The 20504-nt window shown below is 44.1% G+C and overlaps 1 protein-coding gene across 1 annotated transcript; it reads left to right on the top strand.

Annotated features, from left to right (window-relative positions):
* Window positions 1-1262: 1262 nt before the first annotated feature.
* Window positions 1263-20047, top strand: SLC45A2 (solute carrier family 45 member 2). The gene is made up of 7 exons (XM_083575714.1): window positions 1263-1807; window positions 4942-5118; window positions 8773-9092; window positions 13548-13691; window positions 15648-15771; window positions 17160-17368; window positions 19801-20047. The coding sequence occupies exons 1-7, from the start codon at window positions 1360-1362 to the stop codon at window positions 20029-20031; spliced, it is 1653 nt and encodes a 550-aa protein (XP_083431840.1). The 5' UTR covers window positions 1263-1359; the 3' UTR covers window positions 20032-20047.
* Window positions 20048-20504: the final 457 nt, after the last annotated feature.

Below are 20504 nucleotides of genomic sequence, written 5' to 3'. Positions count from 1 at the left end.
ACGGGAGCTCACCCCATCGCGGGGATTCGAACCGCCGACCTGATTGGCAAGTCCTAGGCTCAGTGGTTTAACCCACAGCGCCACCCGCGTCCCTGCAAGCAAAGGTAGTGGACCCCAAACCTTAACACCCACTTGCAAACTGCTTTTCACACCGCCTTTCTGGCAATTACCAAAAAGTCACATGCTCTCCTGTCACCTTCAATGACTATTACATTACTCAGTAGTGTAGCACATTGGAAGTCTGTTTCTCTACCCATTTACTGTGGAGTAAGCCTGAGTTCGTACTTCTGAGCAGTTGTGCGTAGGACTGCAGTTTTGCCCTGCGGAGTGTCTACCATTACTCTGCAAAGCAAGCCACTCTTCTACTTTATACTTCCAAGTTGCATGATGGTGGCTTGGTTAAAGCCCACAATAAGTGCTTGGTAGAGATGGGATCTGATCTCGGGTATCCCATATCCAAGACATCCTTGTCTTGATCTTTGGTTTGCCCATCTTACTTAAGTGGTGAGTCAGCCCTCTAGCCAGAGTTCATATTACTTCTGTGCTTTGTTTGGCCATTGGCTTCTTCTTATTCCTTGGTAAATGCTAAAACAGTAGTAATTAGTGAAATTTTTAGAGTCTCATCAGCACAAAAGTGGAATCACAAAGCTGGATAAGATAATTTGGAAAGAAATACATTCGTTGGCCGGAATGCTAAGTGACACAGGGTTAGAATGCTGCCTGTACATTCTACTTTTATTTTCTTGTGCGGAAGACATAGACTTTCACTGCTTTACACGAGATCTGGAGGGGAGGGGGAGAGAGCCTGAACATTCCTTGGGAACACAGACCCTAGGAAGCATGAAAGCCAAACTTCAAAGCACACAGGATTAAATACCACAAGGAAGGATTGCCAGCCTCCTGCCATTTCTTCCTCCAGACTACCTTAAAAGCAGTTCTGCTCTGCAAACAACTTGTTGCCTGAAATGAAACCATGGAAAGGATACCCTTCCTTGCAACATGCAAAAAAAGTGGCTGATGCACCAGTGTCTTCCGACTATTAACTTTTGCCTTCCGACTAACTTTGGCTTTGGGCATGTGAGCATAGTATACACACATGATCCACATTCCCCCCCCCTTCTCTGAGATAATCCTCCAGTCATAGCTGAGAACTCTCCAGCGAGCCAGGCGCTCTAATTGTGCTAATCTTCCGCTGCAGACACACACAAGACGCACACTTCCCCCCTCCACTCCCCCCTCGTGCAACTTGTGATTCCAGAGAGCCCTGAAAAGTATGTGCGTGCCCCTCCTCCAGCTCCTTTTCCTACCGGCTGACCCGAGATCCATGCCTGGCAGAGCACGCTCCCAGAAAGCAGCCCGATGACTCTAACCAGGCAGGATTTCGGTGGGACGCTTCCGCGCCCCTGTGAGTTGGGCATCGCCAGCATGGAATGCAGCAGCGGCAAAGAGGAAACCATGCTGCAGTCCTTGGCAGCTGGAGAGCCCTTCAGGCCCGTGGAGCCCCCTAAGAAGGCAACCGGGAGGTTGGTGATGCACAGCATGGCCATGTTCGGCCGAGAGTTCTGCTACGCCGTGGAGGCGGCCTTCGTCACACCTGTGCTGCTCAGCGTGGGGCTCCCCAAAAGCCTTTATAGCCTCGTCTGGCTCATAAGCCCCATCCTTGGTTTTGTGCTGCAGCCTGTGGTTGGCTCAGCCAGTGACCACTGCAATTCAGCCTGGGGCAAGCGGAGACCTTACATCCTGGTCCTGGGCATTATGATGCTGGCAGGGATGGCTCTGTACCTCAATGGAGAGACAGTTGTCTCAGGTGAGTAACTGAAGACTTCGTTGAGCCGTGCAAAATGCACCTTTGTGAATCCGAAGATGTGGGTGGATGGGTGGAACGGTGGATTCCCCCCACCCCCGATTGAAAATGCAAGCTTTCTCAGCAAGTTTGAAGCATGCATATTTGGTTATGTGTCTGTGAAGGACTAGCTAGCACCGTGAAAATTAACTAACGTGTGAAATAAAAGACCTCTTGCACTACAGGGCTGAAGCTTGTGTTTGAAGGAGGCTTGGACGCAAATGCTGTCTGTATTCTGCATGCATGTTTGATACGACTGTTGCTGCCAGAGTCGCCTCTTTCCAGTCATAGACAGGTTCCAGGAGTAAAGAAAATAGGCAAAGAGCTAATTTCATTTTGAGACTAATCATTTTAATCATTGTTTATTTCATGAAAAAGTTGAACTATGCTGTGATTCCATGATGCAGAAGCTAATACTGGCAGAAAGTTACAACAACAACAACAACTATAATAATAATAATAATGGACAGTGTCTGTGAAGCACTTCAAAGTCCCAATTAATAAAACACAAATGCTCTTATTGATTGTTCAAGTACTTCACGTACACCAGCATGGTGTAGTAGTTATAGTGTTAGACTAGGACCTGGGAGACCAGCGTTCAAACCCCAATGCAGCTATGAAGTTCATTGGATGTCCTTAGGCCAGTCAATCTTGGCCTAGGCTACCTCACAGGGTTCTTGTGAAGATAACATTGGAAGGAAGAGAAATGTGTAGGCCACCTTGAACTCCTTGGGGGAAAGGTGGGATTAAAATGCAATAAATAAACATCAGTAATCCCTACAAGATCTTTTAGGATCCCTAAATTTAAGGTGCTTAACAACAGGTAACTGGTTTTATTAGAATCATAGAGCAGGAAGGGATCTCAAAGGTCATCCAGTCCAACCCTTGCCAATACAAACCTGATGTGGTGGCTGGATGACCACCTCTTTTGAGCTAGTCTGCTCCATTCTCAGGAAGCTCTTCCTAATGTTTAGTCAGAAACCCCTTTCTTGTAATTTGAGTCCATTAACTGTGGTCTTGCCTTCTGAAAGAACATAAAGCAAATTTGCTCCACCATCTGTGTGGCATCCCCTCAGATATACAAAGCTTGCTTTCATATTGTCTCTTAGTTAATCTCTTCTCCATGCCCAGCTCCATCAACCTAGCTTCATAGGACTTGGTCTCTAGAACCCTCCCCATCTTTGTCCCCTTCCTCTATGGAGACACTCTAGTTACTCGATAGCCTTCTCAAACTGCAGTGCCCATGTAAATAAAACAAGCAGCTGGGGGAGCTTATTTTACCACAATTAAGGACCAATTCACGACACATTCTTTAGAGGCTTTCGAAATGAGGAACTTCCTGCAATAACCTTGTGAGGTTCAGCAGTCTGGGCTGAAGATGACTGGGCTGTTAAAACGGGCTTTGAAACTTCTTTGAAAGTGCTCTGGTAGATTAGAAATCCAATAGATTTTTGACGCTGTTAACCCTACATCCCTACATCCCTAGCCACTGACTCAGTAGTCATCCTGCAGAAACAACAGGGAATTCAAGAATGGAGGTGTTGCAATTTCAAAGTGCTTGGGTCTTGCATTTAAATTGCCTTTGTCCCACTGCAATCAATTGAGTTAAATGGATTTTTACCAAGTGAGTTAATACCAACTAAAGTGGTTCAAAGCCAGCTATTCCCTTCCAGTGTGTGATAAGAGTCTGTTGTGGAAAATAAAATATAATCAGGTGCCTAATGAAGCCTTTGGTGTGTCCTGGCTCAACACATAAATCAAACTGTGTGATTTCGGCTGCCAACTTGCCACCCCGAGATTGCGACTTCTGCATTACCCAACGAAGCAGAAGACTTAATGGCTTCCACTGCTCCAGACAGCTTCCCTCTGTCCTTTTGTTATTTCCCTTTCTCATCCAGGTGTATCACACAGAAAGTGGAGCGAGGGAGTGGTGGGTAAAAGGACTAGACCAGAGGCGTAGAATACGTTTGGGAAAGAAAAGCTGCAATGGTTGAGTCCCCAGCTTTGTTGGCCATAAGTACAGGGATATAGTTGCCCTAACTGGAACCCAGCATCCCCATTCATGCAACCGAATACTGGAGATATTGCAGTGGTTTCAGGGGCAAGCTATGGAGTAGGGCTGATGCACATCATTCATGAGCTGGTACATATAATGACTTGGGATGATTTAGGATGACAAATGGGGGGGGCGTTGAGGAGGGTCGTTTTACAGGGAACCAGGCAGAGGGCCTTCTCGGTAGTGGCACCTGCCCTGTGTAACACCTTCCCAACAGATGTCAAAGACAAAAACAACTACCAGACTTTTAGTAGGCATCTGAAGGCAGCCCTGTTTAGGGAAGCTTTTAATGTTTAATAGACTATTGTATTTTAATATTCTGTTGGAAGCTGCCCAGAGTGGCTGGGGAAACCCAGCCAGATGGGCGGGGTATAATTAACAAATTATTATTATTATTATTATTATTATTATTATTATTATTATTATTATTATTATTATATTATTATTGTTGTTGTTGTTGTTGTTGTTGTTGTTGTTGTTGTTATTATTATTATTTTGGGCAGAGGGGGAGTGAAAACTCCTGGGGGGCAGAGGCAGAAACACAGATGCCAAAGAAGCAGCCTACACTCCAACATTTCTCAGATGAAAATGTCCCTATTTTCATCTGAGGAATGTTGGAGGGTACGCAACTGGTACTCAGAGGCATACTGCCTTTGACAGTGCCGTGTAAGAGGAGTGAAATCTCCCCTCCTGCACCTTACCTTCTCCCAGTCAGTTGCTCCAGCCATACATCTCTGTTCCTAGATCCCTTCTGAAAGAGACTGGCACAGCCAGCTGCAAGGAGGTAAGGTAAGAGTGGGTGGGGGTCCATTTTAGAATCTGCTGTCACATCTAATGCACAAAAATAAAAAAGGTGACAATTGCTGCAATCTTAGAACAATCACAGATTGAGAAGCCCCCAGCATTCCTTTTAGAGATTTCCTGTGCAAGCGATGGCTCTTGTGAGCGAAGAAAGCAACAGAAAATTGCAGCCACATTGGCCCTCAGTACTCCATGGTGTCTAGGAAACGCCTGTAAAGTGAACCAATTTCTTCTTTTGCAGCTTTGGTTGCAGACAGAGGCACCCAGAGGACTTGGGCTATAGTTATCACCATGCTGGGAGTGGTGCTCTTTGATTTTGCTGCTGACTTCATTGATGGTCCCATCAAGGCCTATTTATTTGACGTCTGCTCTCACCAGGACAAGGAGAAAGGGCTTCATTATCATGCCCTCCTGACAGGTAAAACTCATAGCATCTGAACGGTTCTCTTTCCCCTCCCTTTAATCATACAGCGCGATGAGGGAGAGAGAAAGGTGGCAGCTGCCTGGAGTTCCTTCCTGTCTTCCCATGCTTAAGCTTCTTGAACAAGTTGGTCATCTGATGCAGTGCTTCAGTAACAAGCATTGTTTAACAGGTCATCTTGTGACCGCTGTAGCTGCTACAGAGAGGATCTGGAGGAACAGCTTCTTTTGAAAGAAGTAACATCCTACAATTAAAATTAAAGCCAAACGAGCAAGAATTTCCTCCTGCTTTCGGCATGTATTGGGTTATACTGTTCTGTTTTTGTATATTTGTACAGTGGCACCTCGGGTTAAGTACTTAATTTGTTCTGGAGGTCCGTTCTTAACCTGGAACTGTTCTTAACCTGAAGCACCACTTTAGCTAATGGGGCCTCCTGCTACCGCTGCACCGCAAGAGCACGATTTCTGTTCTCATCCTGAAGCAAAGTTCTTAACCTGAAGCATTATTTCTGGGTTAGCGGAGTCTGTAACCTGAAGCGTATGTAACCTGAAGCGTATGTAACCCGAGGTACCACTGTATTTTCCACAATGGGAACTGAAACCCAGCAAAGGGCCAGAGAAGATACAACAGCACAAGCTTTTTAGACCTGAATTGTAAACTCCTAGCCACGTTGACAATTGAAAGTGAGTCCCAATGGGCTTAGTAAAATTTACATTTCAGGAAACTAGATGTGGACTCTGCTGCATATTTAAATACTGTTTAGAAGAGTGCAATTGTCCCATCCTCTCCCCACTCACCCCCAGTGTCTGGTGGGAAATAAATTTGACTGTCATGCCTTTTGATAGTGCGGCTATCACATGCTATGCAGAGTTTATTTTGCATTTAGATGTTACAAATCTGCTTATTATGCCATGCAAATCCTCAAGACATACAAAAGAGATGCCAAGAAGTTTGGGACGGTGTGCACATTGTACATTTAAAGCACAGAATACCTGCCCAAGAATCCTGGCAACTGTAGCTTACTCTTCACAGAGCTGCAATTCCCAGCACTCTTAACAAGCTACTGTTCCCAGAACTCTATAGGGAAAGTTATGTGCTTAAAGAATGTACGGTGCTGGGTATTTGGCTTCTTTGGTTTAGTATCTTTAGCCCTTCAAAGAAGAATAAATATTATTATATTAGGAAACCTGTGGTCCTCAAGATGTTGGACCCATAATAAATATGAATTTTCTCTTTTTAACTGATCAGTATTTATTGATGTTTTGTTGGTGCTTCTATGGATACTGTTGTTGATTTTATTATTATATGTTGGACACCATCTTGATATTTTTTTAAAACAACAGTGTGGATTTTAAATAGATAAATAATTCTGGGCTTAAAGATTCCTGCATTGCAGGGGCTGGACTAGATCACTATTGCGGTCCCTTCCAGCCACAAGTCTTTGTTTCTGTATTTCTATCCTACTTGACTAGGGATGGGGGGGATTTGATTTTGCGTGCATAGTAATGTGAAAACTATCTAATTTGTACTAATTCTCCAAACAAACACATAGGAATTTGCTTTCAAAGTATGTATGTTAGTCCAAACTGCATACAAAAATGTGTTTGTTGGGAGAACTTTGCACTGAAATGCTGGTGAATTTTCATGAGGAGTTAACAAATAACAGTTCGCAAATTGCTGCGGAAATGTGGAGATCTGAATTTAAGATGGGAAATACAAGAAACTGAGTGGAACCAAAATAGACAAATTCATCCATCCTAGTCCTTGACCATTCTCCCTACTGGCTGGAGACGATGGGCGTCTAAACTCAACAACATCTGGAACATAGCTGTCAACTTTCAGATTTGAAAATAAGGGATCAGCAGCCTCACCTGTCCTGGGGACAGTCTATAGGATATCTAACAATCTGGGATAGCAGCGGGAAGCTGCAGGAAACGGTGCTGGAATAAGGGAATTTCTCGCAAAAAAAGGGAAGGTTGACAGCTATGATCTGGAAGATCACAGGCTCCCCACCAAAGCGTATGGGCTCCTTCTAACCCACAGAGGAGAACCTGTGGTCCTTTAGATGTTGGGCTGTAACTCCCATCACCTCCTTCATTGTTCTGTTCCCTCTAATATATAGCCTTGCTCTGAGCTAGGAGGTTCTCCCCACAAAGCCCAGTCCTTACTGACTCATTATGGCTGCTGCTCTCCTCACCTGTCATCCCATCTCACTCTTCTGCTTCTTACCACTTGGATTCTCCATGGCCTGGCCTGGCTGCATGCTCTTTACTCCTTTCTCTCCGGGGTCAACAGTATTTTCATGATTTGGGGGCGGGGTGGGGAAGGTCATGAAAGAAAAGACATTATTTCCCCCCAGCTTGGAATATTTTCCCAGAAACTTTCTCCCCACCATAAATGAGAGTTTTTATTTCCTCAAATCCAGCGTCTCTTACGAGGTCACATCCAGAGTGACACTGGATGGTGGTGAGAGATGGAAGGAAGTTCCATGTGATTCAAATGCCTGCCGACCACATCGCCACTAAACAAAGAGAAGGTTGTGTTGCCTTGCAGTCTGAGTGACGTCAGCCCCTAGCAGTTACTTAAACTGCGGGTTATATACATAGATTTGGCCTTTATATTATTGCATATCCTGCTAACCATAGTATTTGTGGGTGCATTTTAGAAGCACTTGCAAATGCAAGGCAAACGTTACACTGACAATTTCCCATGAAGCAAGCTGTTACTAGAATCCGTAGTGTCACAACGTTAACGTAGCAAGGGTCCTTTTACAGTCCTAGGGCCACATTCCTTACTGGGTAGCCTCCCAGGGGCCACGTCCCAGTGGTGGGCAGGGCAATGAGTGTATATTTTACTTTTGTACATCAGACTACGTTCTACACTCACTCGCATGCTGTCAGCAATAAATCACAATGTGTCCGTGAAGTTAACTCTTAATTCAAGGAAGCAGGTTGACTCAGGGAGTCAGGCCTAGTGAGCACAGCAACTCATCCCAGTAGATCTTGCTCCTATGAGGCAGTTGTAAGGACTGAAGGTCCCCGCTTCCCCAAGGTTCACTACATTTCCTCCTCCCCCAGGTTCTTCGCAAGCAGAGAGTTATTCACCTTGTCTGCCTTTGCTCCTCCCTCTCTGTACCTTTTCTGGTTCTGGGAGCTGGACACGCCTGCCTTCTTCAGCAACCAGCCTCATCTCTGCCTCTTGGCCCTCTTCCTCTCCAGCCTCTGCTTCTGGACTGCTCTCTGCCACAGCCTCTTCCTGCTCACTAAACCTTGTTACCTATTCAGCTTCCAACACCACTTCCTCCCAGTCAGCTCCCTCTTCTTCCTCTGACCACTCATCTTTGTCCCACCGCTATCAACAACCATCAACAAATAGCTCCCCTCCCACAAACACTTTTAAAAGGCCATACATTGTTTATTCAGCAAAGGCCTGGTTATAGAAAAATGCTTTTGCCTGGCACCTAAAGATTTATAGTGAAGGTGCCAGGTGAGGCTCTCTGGGAAAAGCATCCCACAGTTGGGAAGCCACCACAGAAAAGGCCCGTTCTCATGTTGCCACTCTCTGGACCTCTCTTGGAAGGGGCACACAAATAACCTGACATGTTGATGTTAAATATGATTCTACTGTCTTTATTTTTCTGTTCTTTTTTAGGTCTGGGAGGGGCCCTTGGCTATCTTACAGGTGCCATCGACTGGGGGCATACCGTCTTGGGAAAATATTTGGGATCAGAATTCCAGGTGATGTTCTTTTATGCTGCTCTTGTGTTCCTGATCTGCCTTACTGTACACTTGTGCAGTATTCCCGAAACTTCTCTCGCTGACAAGGTAGAATCCGAAGCCCTGCTGAAAACAGCTGAGCCCTATCCATATGGTTCCATAGGAAAAGTCAAGAATGGTTATTTTAACAGCGGATATAATGAAATACGGGTTTTATCTCGGCAAGGGAAGCCCACCCTCAAAGAAGACATTCAGGTAATTGTGCCTTTTTTAGATCGCCATCTCTGCCTTTAATTCTAATATATTTGACATGGTAACCCTGGACCCTCCCGTGAAGTGGAAAGTGAAGTACCGTATTTTTTGCTCTATAAGACTCACTTTTTCCCTCCTAAAAAGTAAGGGAAAATGTGTGTGCGTCTTATTGAGCGAATGCAGGCTACGCAGCTATCCCAGAAGCCAGAACAGCAAGAGGGATCGCTGCTTTCACTGCGCAGCGATCCCTCTTGCTGTTCTGGCTTCTGAGATTCAGAATATTTTTTTTCTTGTTTTCCTCCTCCAAAAACTAGGAGTGTCTTATGGTCCGGTGCGTCTTATAGAGCGAAAAATACGGTAATCAATTTGGAGGATGAGGTTATCCAAAGTAAAAATGGAGGCCAGAACATGGGGCTGGGTCCTGACTAACAGAAGAGATCGTAAAGGAAAAATAGAAATTATATGAACAAGATATGATATGGAAACACCAAGATAAGACTGGATAGAATTATGAATTTTGTTTGGACTGATTGGGACTGATTTGGACATTAACGCAGTAATAAGAAGATGATCTGAATCCCCCTTTGGATCTTGAAGTGTGGGTTCTCCCAACAAAATTTAAAAATTTGGCTTTGTAATTTGGAATTTATGTGATGTGATTTAATTTGATGTGATTGGCCAGTTAATAAAAATTATTTTTTTTTTAAAAAAAGAACATGGGGCTGGGTCCTGACTAAGTAAGTTGTGCCTAGTTCCCATTGAAATAAAAAGAACTTCAGTTAAGTCATGACTAACTTGCCCTGTCTGTTTCAATGGGACCTAAGTTCAACTAACCTAGTCTGGTTCTAACACATAATATTTATGAATGGCCTATTTCCTATACTTTGGGCATGATCTTAAAAAGTTAGTTATGATGGAGGCTACAATCTTATACAGTACTCAGTTATCTGGTAATAAGCCCCATTGAACTCAGTGGGACTTATGAGTACGCAAGCACAGGAATGCATTGCAGGCTCTGTTAAAGGCAATGAAATTGAACAGGTGGTCCAGACAAACATCACATTACTTTTAGTGGAACTTAACTGCAACACACTTTCACTAGACTGTTCCCCTTGGATATAATCATTAAATTACCCCAGATTACACCGAGATACTAAGTATCCTGTATGGTGGTTCCTCCCTTCTGACTTGGTGCAGAAATAAGAAATATTGGGCAGGATTCACCTGATCAGCCCTTTTGGTGGAAGAACTCTCACTTGTGCAATTGGATTCCTACTCCCCCTGCACCTCCCAAAATTGGCTTGAAGGTCAGGAGGACTCCCAGAACAGCATGCAAGGAGAAGCTGGAATGCTTGCACTGATGGAATGATTACAAGAGTGCAATATTGAATTCCAAAAATCGATCTCTGTGTGACTGTTATCTGACAGGCTCTTCGTGAAATAAGACCTATTGTGTCACAGAAATTAATATTCTGTGGTCCCCACAGTGAATGAAACCCACAGTCTGCGGGCTCCTCTTCTAATAGCTTTACATTTAGCTTTACATTTTTAAAGATAAGTCGTTGGCTGCAATCCCAGAGAGCAATATGTGTGCCCAGCTATCTGAGTTCACTGATCTTGATTAACTTTGCTCGGATTCCATGTCTTGCATTTAGCCAAGAAGGATCTTGGATCTTGGCAAAGCATCGCTATGTTCAGTTGTCCCTCAGCCAGGTCCTCAAGTTAATGCGTTTAGTGAAAAGGAGTCAGCCGGTCAGTACATGCTGCATTCATTACAGATGTCAACAGCTTTTGCATGGTTCTCGGTCTAACAACACAGGATTCTGAATTGCATTAAGCATCTGGTGCGTTCTACTGAAACACTTTAAAAAAAACCCAGCTCTTTGAAAGAGGACCTGGAAATGGTCCTATGCATCCTTATTTAGAGGTAAGTCCCACTTTGTTTGGTGAGGCTTAAAAAGGTAAAGGTAAAGGACCCCTGACCATTAGGTCCAGTCGTGGCCGACTTTGGGGTTGCGGTGCTCATCTCGCTTTACTGGCCGAGGGAGCCAGTGTTTGTCCGCAGACAGCTTCCGGGTCATGTGGCCGGCATGACTAATCCATTTCTGGCAAACCAGAGCAGCGCACGGAAACGCCGTTTACCTTCCCGCCAGAGTGGTACCTATTTATCTACTTGCACTTTGACATGCTTTCGAACTGCTAGGTGGGCAGGAGCAGGGACCGAGCAACAGGAGCTCACCCCATTGCAGGGATTCGAACTGCCGACCTTCTGATCAGCAAGCCCTAGGCTCTGTGGTTTAACCCACAGCGCCACCCGCTTACTCCCAGATAAATGTGCACAGGATTGTAGCCAGAGTCTGGGGAAAATGAAACGTTAACATGTACCTTGTTTCCTAAAGATATATGAAGAGTCTGACAAGCAGATAATTTTGCATCTAGATCTGAAAATGGCCATGAGTCACCCATGTAAAAACTGACATAACTTTGGCCAGAATCTTCCGAAGTGTTTATTTTCAAGTGAAGTTGATCTGCATGAATATTTGGTAGCAAGTTGATATATTTTGAAGCCAGTGGGGCTTACATTCTGCTCCTTTGTTCACAGCTGTGTTGTGCCAACCTTGTGCCAACAAGGAAGGTTTTTTCTTAGGATTGTGCCAATCTTGTGCCAATCTGTAGATGTGTTTTACATCACTGGCAATATATACCATGGCGAACCACTGCTAATCAGAATTCAAAGTACTAGGCCAGATTGATCAATGGTCTGACACTGTTGCTCTTGCGTCTGCTAATCAGTTTCACATCCAAACAAAAATGCATTCAAGGAAATTATGTGAAATGGATTTTTTGGGGGGAAGGCATTTGTTTATTTCAAGCTTGTTTACCCTGCTATTTAATCACACTTCCAGAGTGATTCAGGGCTCCTCCAGACAATCTATTTATCCAGCCTTCATCTTGATTTGTATGCACAAAGTTTATGCATTGGTTAGACTATGCCCAGACTTTCTTGAACATTTGTTCTCATTTGTTTACGGGGCAGTTATACGACAATGAGCAGTCAACATGATATCCTTGTGGGGTGTTTGCATGTCTTCCTGTTAATCATTTGTTCAGCCCTCACGTTTCAGTGCATTTCCCTGTCACTTTCCTAACTGCAAAAAGTTGTTAAAAAACAGATTTGCTGGATGAGGACATGTAGGCGTATAAGGAGCAATAGCGTTGCAAGCAACCAGTGTGAACAAAGTAGCCCAAAACTGAATAAGGAAGACTTGATATCCAAATGCACACCAGCTGGATCTGATAATTCAGATAGAAGTGAGCCTTGAGTTGTTGGTTTAGCTAAAACCCCAGCTCTCTGATATTTCTAGAGAAAGTGCATTCCTTGTTTCTTTAGCTTTTTAGCTGTCAGCCAGAGGCAATTCCTGTGGGGTGAGATGTTTTGTTTCACCTTGCCAACCATTCAAAACAGTCTTCTGAAAGTTGCTTTCATGTGCTGGTTTATTTTCATGCAAGGCATCCACTCCCACAAACTTCTGCATCATCCATCAGTATCTGGAGAGACAGTGGTGTTACTTTTTATTAATAATTCATCTAATAAATTTATATTCCAGTAGCATCTACCTTGAGGCAGGTAGGGCTCCCAGGTGGTCTCCTATCCAGGCACAAGACCTGACCTAGACCTCCTTAGCTTCGGCTGCACCATCTACCCACAGACCATGCCCTGAGAATAGTCCTCTTTTAAGAATATGGCCCATCGGCCCATCTAACCCAGTATCCTTTTCACGCAGTCGCTTACCAGATGCTTAGGGGTAGCCTGTAAGCTGGACATGAGCACAACAGCACTCTGCCCACCTGTGATTCCCACCATACAGTATTCAGAGACATACTGCTTCTGACACAGGCAGTTAGAACATAGCCTAGATCTTCATGAATTTGTCTAATCCTCTCTTAAAGTCATCCAAGCTGGTGGCCATCAGTGTCTCCTGTGGGAGCTATTTCCATGGTTTAACTAGGTGCTGCATGAAGTTCTGTGTTTTATCTGTACTGAATCTTCCAACATTTAGCTTCATTGGTGTTATGTACTGAAGTTCTCACCCTGGGCCAGCAGGGGAATACTGTAGATAGTTATGCAAATGAAGGATCGAAAGTGACGTTCAGTGATTGGATAGTTTTAGAAAGTTGCTACAGTAACGTTGTACTGGAGATCTATATAAGCAGGCTGACTGAGCCCTTCAGCTCAGCTTGGTTCTGGCCTCTGAATAAACAAGAGCTGTTTGAAGAATCGCTGTGTCATCTGATATGTTCACCCACAACTTAACAATTGGGTGTGCACAAGTTCTAGTGTTATGAGAGAGGAAGAGAAGGGGGTCAAGAGAGCTGAAGAGTGGAGAGACAGGAGGGGAAATCCTCCAGTCTGTTGGGAGCCTTTTCAATGAAACGTTGGAACATCCTTCCTTTCAGGTTCAGAAGCAGATGACCATTAAGTCCCTCCTCAAAGCACTCCTAAGCATGCCTTCCCACTACCGCTGCTTGTGTGTGAGCCATCTGATGGGATGGACAGCTTTCCTTTCCAACATGCTCTTCTTCACCGATTTCATGGGACAGGTACGGAAAAGCAACCATCTTTTCTCTGGGCAAATTCAATTTTTAGGATTTAACTTTCATTCGCTTGCTTATGCAGCATGATGGCAGATTTCCACAGTTGTCAACATCAAGAACAGGCAAATTAGATTTCCAAGAACAAAAAATGGATGCCTCCAAGCATTCTTCATAGAACTGGGTCCATTGGGTAGCTGGATTTTTCACCTTTTATTTTTTTAAAAAAGGTTTCTGCTGTTTAATCTACTGCAGTCTCCAAAAATGAAAAATGGCAGTCATAAAAACACAAAGGTTTCCATTTGTGTTCTAATTGTTTGATTCCCCTTCACCTCACTCTTGAATTCTGTAGAACCAACAATCATACCATACATTTTAGAATTAGAAACTAGAGAAGAAGGTGGGAACGAAGATATTGGAGATATACCTCAGAGGTCCAGACTATGGGAAGCCCGGAAAGAATTATTAATTAATTATTTGGACTGTAATTTGGTTGTTTTTTATTTTAGTTTATTGTTTTTAATTGGATTATAATTGGATTATGATTTGATGGATATGTTAATTGGCTGTTTTCTATTGGAAAATTAATAAAAATGATTTAAAAATAAATAAATTAGAAACTAGCAGTTAATTCTTTTGTTTACCACATTAATGTATGTGGCATTTGCAACAGAAATAAACCTGACATTTCAGGCTCTCTGTTTGATGCTATTCAGACTTGTATGTGGGTTTTTCAAGTCTGATCCTTCCCACTTGCTAGTGGAGGTTGTCACTGCACTGGCGCTACTATGGACAGGATAACCACTGAGACCATCTTGGCTGTGAGTCCTGAAAGACCTGCTCCCTGCCTTGCAGGCATTTTCCCACCTGGGTTATTGCTGTTAATTTTCCGTATGTTTATTTTGGATCTTATGATTTATGTGGAAATTGTTCAATTTCTTTTTTTTTATGTCTTGTTGATTGTTTATGACTGCTTTTGCTATGTCTGTAGTGGTGTAATTTTGTACATGTTGTAAGGTGCCTTGAGCATGGTTTTAACTTTGGAAAGCCAAACATAGGCTGCCCCACAAGCGAGGATTGGAAACCATGTTCAAGCTGAAGTTTACAATCCTGGTTTTCAGGCAAGAGAGTAAGCAGTGAGTTGTATCCCACATTAAAAGTAAAGGGACCCCTGACCATTAGGTCCAGTTGTGACCGACTCTGGGGTTGCGCGCTCATCTCGCTCTATAGGCCGAGGGAGCCGGCATTTGTCCGCAGACAGCTTCCGGGTCATGTGGCCAGCATGACTAAGCCGCTTCTGGCAAACCAGAGCAGCCCACGAAACGCCATTTACCTTCCCACTGGAGCGGTACCTATTTATCTACTTGCACTTTGACGTGCTTTCGAACTGCTAGGTTGTCAGGAGCAGGGACCGAGCAGCGGGAGCTCACCCCGTCGCAGGGATTCGAACCACCAATCTTCTGATTAGTCCTACTCAAAATCAACCCATTGAAATGACTGGGCATGTCTAACATAGGTCCATTAATTTCAATAGCTCTGCTGTGAGTACTGGTATATCTTAGTTGGATACAGCCCTATGCCTTAGCAGGAACTGGGACCACGTGGTTTTTTTGTGAGGGGAGAAAGATGGGAAAGGAAATTCATGAGCCCCAGGTTAGCTATTGTAATGCCAAGCCATGGTTTGGTGTGAAAAGACATAGAGTAGCATTGTGCTGCTGGAAAGCTTGTCTGAAACAGAAGCCAGACCGCAATACTATCAATTCTTGGCCCTGCGCTATTGGCAGAAAATTGGCTGACAATACATATCACCATCACCATCATAATTAAAGTCACCAACATCAAATAAACACAGATGCAGTCCCGTGCATATTTGCTTGGAAGCCAGTATTTTGTGTCCTGATTTATTTACAGGCGCGATTACCAGCACAGCTTGTTCTTATTCTTTTCTATTTTGGCACACTGCAGATTGTATTCAGTGGTGATCCTTATGCACCTCATAACTCCACAGCGTACCTAACCTACGAAAGGGGAGTAGAGATCGGGTGCTGGGGGATGTGTATCAACGCCATCTCTTCCTCGCTTTATTCCTGTGAGTACTACCAACAAATGGATCACTTGCGATCTGACCAAAATATAAAGTGCATTCATACAGGCAGGGCATTTTGCCTACATTCTCTATGTGACCATACAGCAACTTTGTAAGGTCGATCGATATTATTTATGCCCACATTACAGAAGCAAAGTTGAGGGTGTGAGAATGGTGGTTTGTGTCAAGGCTTCCTAGTGATGCCATGACAGAAGCAAGGTTCAGGAACAGGGCTTTATGGTAGAGCTCATGCTCTACAACCATGTCAGCTAATAATATAAAGGTAAAGGGACCCCTGACCATTAGGTCCAGTCGTGACTGACTCTGGGGTTGCGCGCTCATCTCGCTTTATTGGCCGAGGGAGCCGGCGTTTGTCCACAGACAGCTTCTGGTTCATGTGGCCAGCATGACTAAGCCACTTCTGGCGAACCAGAGCAGTGCACGGAAATGCCGTTTACCTTCCCGCCAGAGCGGTACCTATTTATCTACTTGCACTTTGCCGTGCTTTCGAACTGCTAGGTTGGCAGGAGAATAATATACTGACAATATTTTTATAACACTGTACAGTGGTACCTCTGGTTACGTACTTAATTCTTTCCAGAGGTACGTTCTTAACCTGAAACTGTTCTGAACCTGAAGCACCATTTTGGCTAATGGGGCCTCCCACTGCCGCCGCGTGATTTCTGTTCTCATCCTGAAGCAAAGTTCTTAACCTGAGGTACTATTTCTGGGTTAGCGGAGTCTGTAACCTGAAGCGTATGTAACCTGAAGCGTATGTAACCCGAGGTACCACTGTACTGTTTCAAAATTCATAAACAGAAGACATATAATATGTGCATGGAGTCACAAATTAATAAGAATCAAATATATTTTCCATGAACAGGAATGGTAGGAGTGGTAAGTGTCTGAAATGGAGGCAGAATGCCTTTCCACAGTCAATAGCCTACAAATGTGAGATGATGAGTACCCCAAACATCACAACAGGGTGCTCCGAGCACAGCGGCAAACAACAAATAAATGTTCCATGAACAGGAATGGTGGGAGTATAAGGTATAAGGTAGTTTCAAGCTTCCTTCATTGATATGCGTGGTAAGACCCAAGGAGTAGTCTGGAGGTTGGAAATAAAGTTTTTAGCTGCTGAAACCCAACAGATTTCATATGCAAGCTCCTTGGAGGAAGCGAGGTACAGTTAGTAAGATTCTGTCAACAGCTTCACTTTGAAGGAAGGTAATATTATTTTCAAAGATATTGCAGACGTTTCATACTCCAGTTTGATCTACATTAAACAATACATAAATCTTGCTAAATAAAATAATGTTCAGCAATGATTCCAATGGTTTCCTTTTAGACAGAAATCCCCCACCCCTTTCCCAATCTATTTCTTCCAACAGATTTGCAGAAAGCGCTTCTGCCTTACATTGGATTAAAGGGACTTTACTTCATTGGATACCTGCTTTTTGGGCTAGGCACTGGCTTCATTGGGCTCTTTCCCAAGGTGTATTCGACTTTGGCCCTCTGTTCCCTCTTCGGTGTAATGTCCAGCACATTATACACCGTGCCATTCAACCTCATTGCTGATTATCACAAGGAGGAGGAAGAGGTAAGTTAGAAGGGATGGTTGTTGTCAGATCCTTTCCTACAGCATCCTTGTTACAACGCCCATGCCTTTCCCTCCCCACTCCTTTTCTGGATGTTACGCAAGAAGTGAGTGCAGAAGTCTACAGCCAGGTTGCTTCTCTTTATTGCTCACACCTTGAAAGTCAGCTGACGGCACCTGAGCCCTGCTTTTCTAGACTTTCTGCTTAAAATCTCAGGGGAAAATAAATAGTGCTAAAAACCAGTGGAGTAGGCCTTAGTAAAAGGTAAAGGGACCCCTGACCATGAGGTCCAGTCGTGACCGACTCTGGGGTTGGGGCACTCATCTCGCTTTATTGGCTGAGGGAGCCAGCGTACAGCTTCCGGGACATGTGGCCAGCATGACGAAGCCGCTTTTGGAAAACCAGAGCAGCGCACGGAAACGCCGTTTACCTTCCTGCCGGAGCGGTACCTATTTATCTACTTGCACTTTGACGTGCTTTCGAACTGCTCGGTTGGCAGGAGCAGGGACCGAGCAACGGGAGCTCACCCCGTCATGGGGATTTGAACCGCCGCCCTTCTGATCGGCAAGTCCTAGGCTCTGTGGTTTAACCCACAGCACCACCCGCGTAAGGATTAAATCTGCACACACTGATTTAGACCGGTGTTTTGCACACAGTATTCTTTGCTCACAATATTTTGTTGCAAAGTCATCCACAGAATGGGATGAAAATAATCCCACCAAGAATTACATTTTATTGGCTATGACGGCCTGGATCAGCAGATGTTCTGAAGGCAAGGCAGGATGTTCAAGGAGCAGAGCTTCATTATAGAAGTCAAGGCTGAACACATCTCAGCCTCTTGAGTTAGCTTCATGATCAGAAGAAGCTGCGGAGGCTGAACTTTTTCAAGGATGTTAGATTTTTGTGATTTAGAAGACTTGAGAGTTCATCAAGTGGAAAGCACTGCAAGCCCGATGTTTCATACTTTAGTTGTGGGAAATTGCAGTCAAACTAACATGCTAGTTAGTGCATGAATGGGTTAAGACCAGAGAGGATGGTTCCTAAACTCAACCAGGTCACCCACCCACCCACCAAACCTCCATGAGGGAGAAAGTGAAACTTCTTTGATTTCATTTCCTCACTCTTTCTGTACCATGTAATGGACCAGAATGCATTACGTTCTGTATATTGCACTTGTGTTCTCTTTGCTACTGCATGGAACAATGCATGAACCAGACTTTTGGACTTAGTAAGTAAAATTTTTTAAACTTACTTAACCGTATGTGGTCTGCTCATTGCAAGAAGGGTAGAGAGGGGGGGCAAGCACTGTAAGCAAACTAAACAGGATATGAAAAGGGTCTAACAACCTGTATTTCATGTTATAATGCTGCTTAACTCTGAGAGTGTTTTTAACTCTACCAGGGTCTCTCTCCCGCTGGAGAGGGCACCCCGCCAATTTTTTTTGGTTAATTACCTACACGGGGCTCATAGCTACTTTCCTCCCACATACTAGGGAAATTCATTTTTCATAGAAAAAGTCTTGGTAACCTTAGCTTGTCACGATACATTTGCAGACATTTGATAACTAACTTCTTTGCTGAACTTTACGCCCTTCTGTTAACATAAGGCAACACAGAGGTCAGAAAACTGGAGAGATCTGGATTCACATTTCCACTGAGCGATGAAATTCACTTGTTGATCCTGGACCAGTCGCCATCTCTCAAGCTAATCAACTTAACAGGGTTGTTGTGGGATAAAATGAAGGGGGGGAGAGACTTATATGTCTAATTTTATTCCCAGAAATTAGAACTCACTCTCTCTCTCTCTCTCTCTCTCTCTCTCTCTCTCACACACACACACACACACACACACACACACACATGTTCCTTTATTTCCCTAGAGGAAAGGCAGGATATAACTGTAAAAAATATTTTTTAAAATATGTATTTGATATGATGGCACTAGAAAGGTAGTTCAATTGCATGCTCTCTTAATAAAAGAGTTTTTATCTCCAACTTTCTAAGGATAATTATGGTTCAGCAAATAAGATAGTGTATCATTCATGACAAGCCCAGACCATCACAAACCCATTTTATTTAATTATTTATGAAAAATGCACTTCACATTGACCTTGCAATGCTTTTAATTTATCATTCAGAAAGCACCCTTGTTCCCTGTTAAGTGTGAATTGGATGACTCTTCAGTCAAGTGCCCTGGATTTCAATGTAAGCTAGTAGGGAAACATCATACTTCAAAGGAGTTTTCGATTTACTCCCCCAAAGCCTGGAGGACACATCATTTAACAGAACCTTATGAACTGTCCATGGAACACAAGGCAGAGTTTAACAGCCATGCAGTCTAGCAAGTGGGGGGAAGTTTTAGCTTGAACTTCAAGAGAAATTGTATGGTTGGCTGCGCCTTGTTTGATGGAGTTCCTTCATCTGCTTGCTTTCAGGGCCAGACCGGAGGACAAGCCGGAGAGCACAAACGAGGAAAAGGTGTGGACTGCGCTGCCCTCACTTCCATGGTCCAGCTGGCGCAGATCATTGTTGGGGTGGGCCTGGGCTTCCTGGTCAGCGCTGCTGGGAGTGTGGTGGTAGTGGTGATCTCTGCCTCTGCAATCGCTTTACTGGGCTGCTGCTTTGTAGCGTTCTTTGTTCGTTATGTGGAAGAGAACAATAAATAGTCGAAGCTTGGGAGAAGCTGCTGTCTGACAAAGGGAGAAACACAGTGGTTCTCTGGTTGCTGTACCCACACTAGTTATTTCTGTAGCAAGTCTTTGCTTTGTGTGTTTTCTGGGAACGTTTGAGGCCACTAGTTCTCCCACACTGTTTAGGCAGGTCTACACTGTGGACTTAAACTGGTTTAAAGGGCACCCCTTCTCAGCGAATCACGTGTGCTGTATTTCTGTGATGAGGGCTGCAGACCTCAAACTAATTCCCTCCATGCATAGTCTTCTTCTTTTTAAGCAAACAAGAAGCCTAGAGGTCAGCTAGTGTGTTTTTCACTTTTCAAAACCAGAGTGCAATCCAGGCTCTTTTAGGCAGCGTCCAAAAGGAGGCTTAATATTTCAAATGGGTTGTTCAGATTTCACAAACGGGGAGAAATGTGGACTAGCAGAGGGGCGTCCCAACCTGTGGTCTGTGTCATGTCTGTGGA

Source organism: Podarcis filfolensis (genome assembly GCF_964270895.1).
Source record: "Podarcis filfolensis genome assembly, chromosome: 11".
Classification (NCBI taxonomy): domain Eukaryota; kingdom Metazoa; phylum Chordata; class Lepidosauria; order Squamata; family Lacertidae; genus Podarcis; species Podarcis filfolensis.
This window is presented reverse-complemented; position numbering and strand designations above follow the sequence as displayed.

What these genes read in the sequence shown, in the direction of transcription:
- SLC45A2 (XM_083575714.1), top strand. Translation starts at nt 1,360, where the DNA reads ATGACTCTAACCAGGCAGGATTTCGGTGGGACGCTTCCGCGCCCCTGT. An exon ending in TTATCATGCCCTCCTGACAG is followed by an intron (nt 5,119 to 8,772) that starts GTAAAACTCATA and finishes GTTCTTTTTTAG; the next exon opens with GTCTGGGAGGGGCCCTTGGC. An exon ending in CCCTCAAAGAAGACATTCAG is followed by an intron (nt 9,093 to 13,547) that starts GTAATTGTGCCT and finishes CCTTCCTTTCAG; the next exon opens with GTTCAGAAGCAGATGACCAT.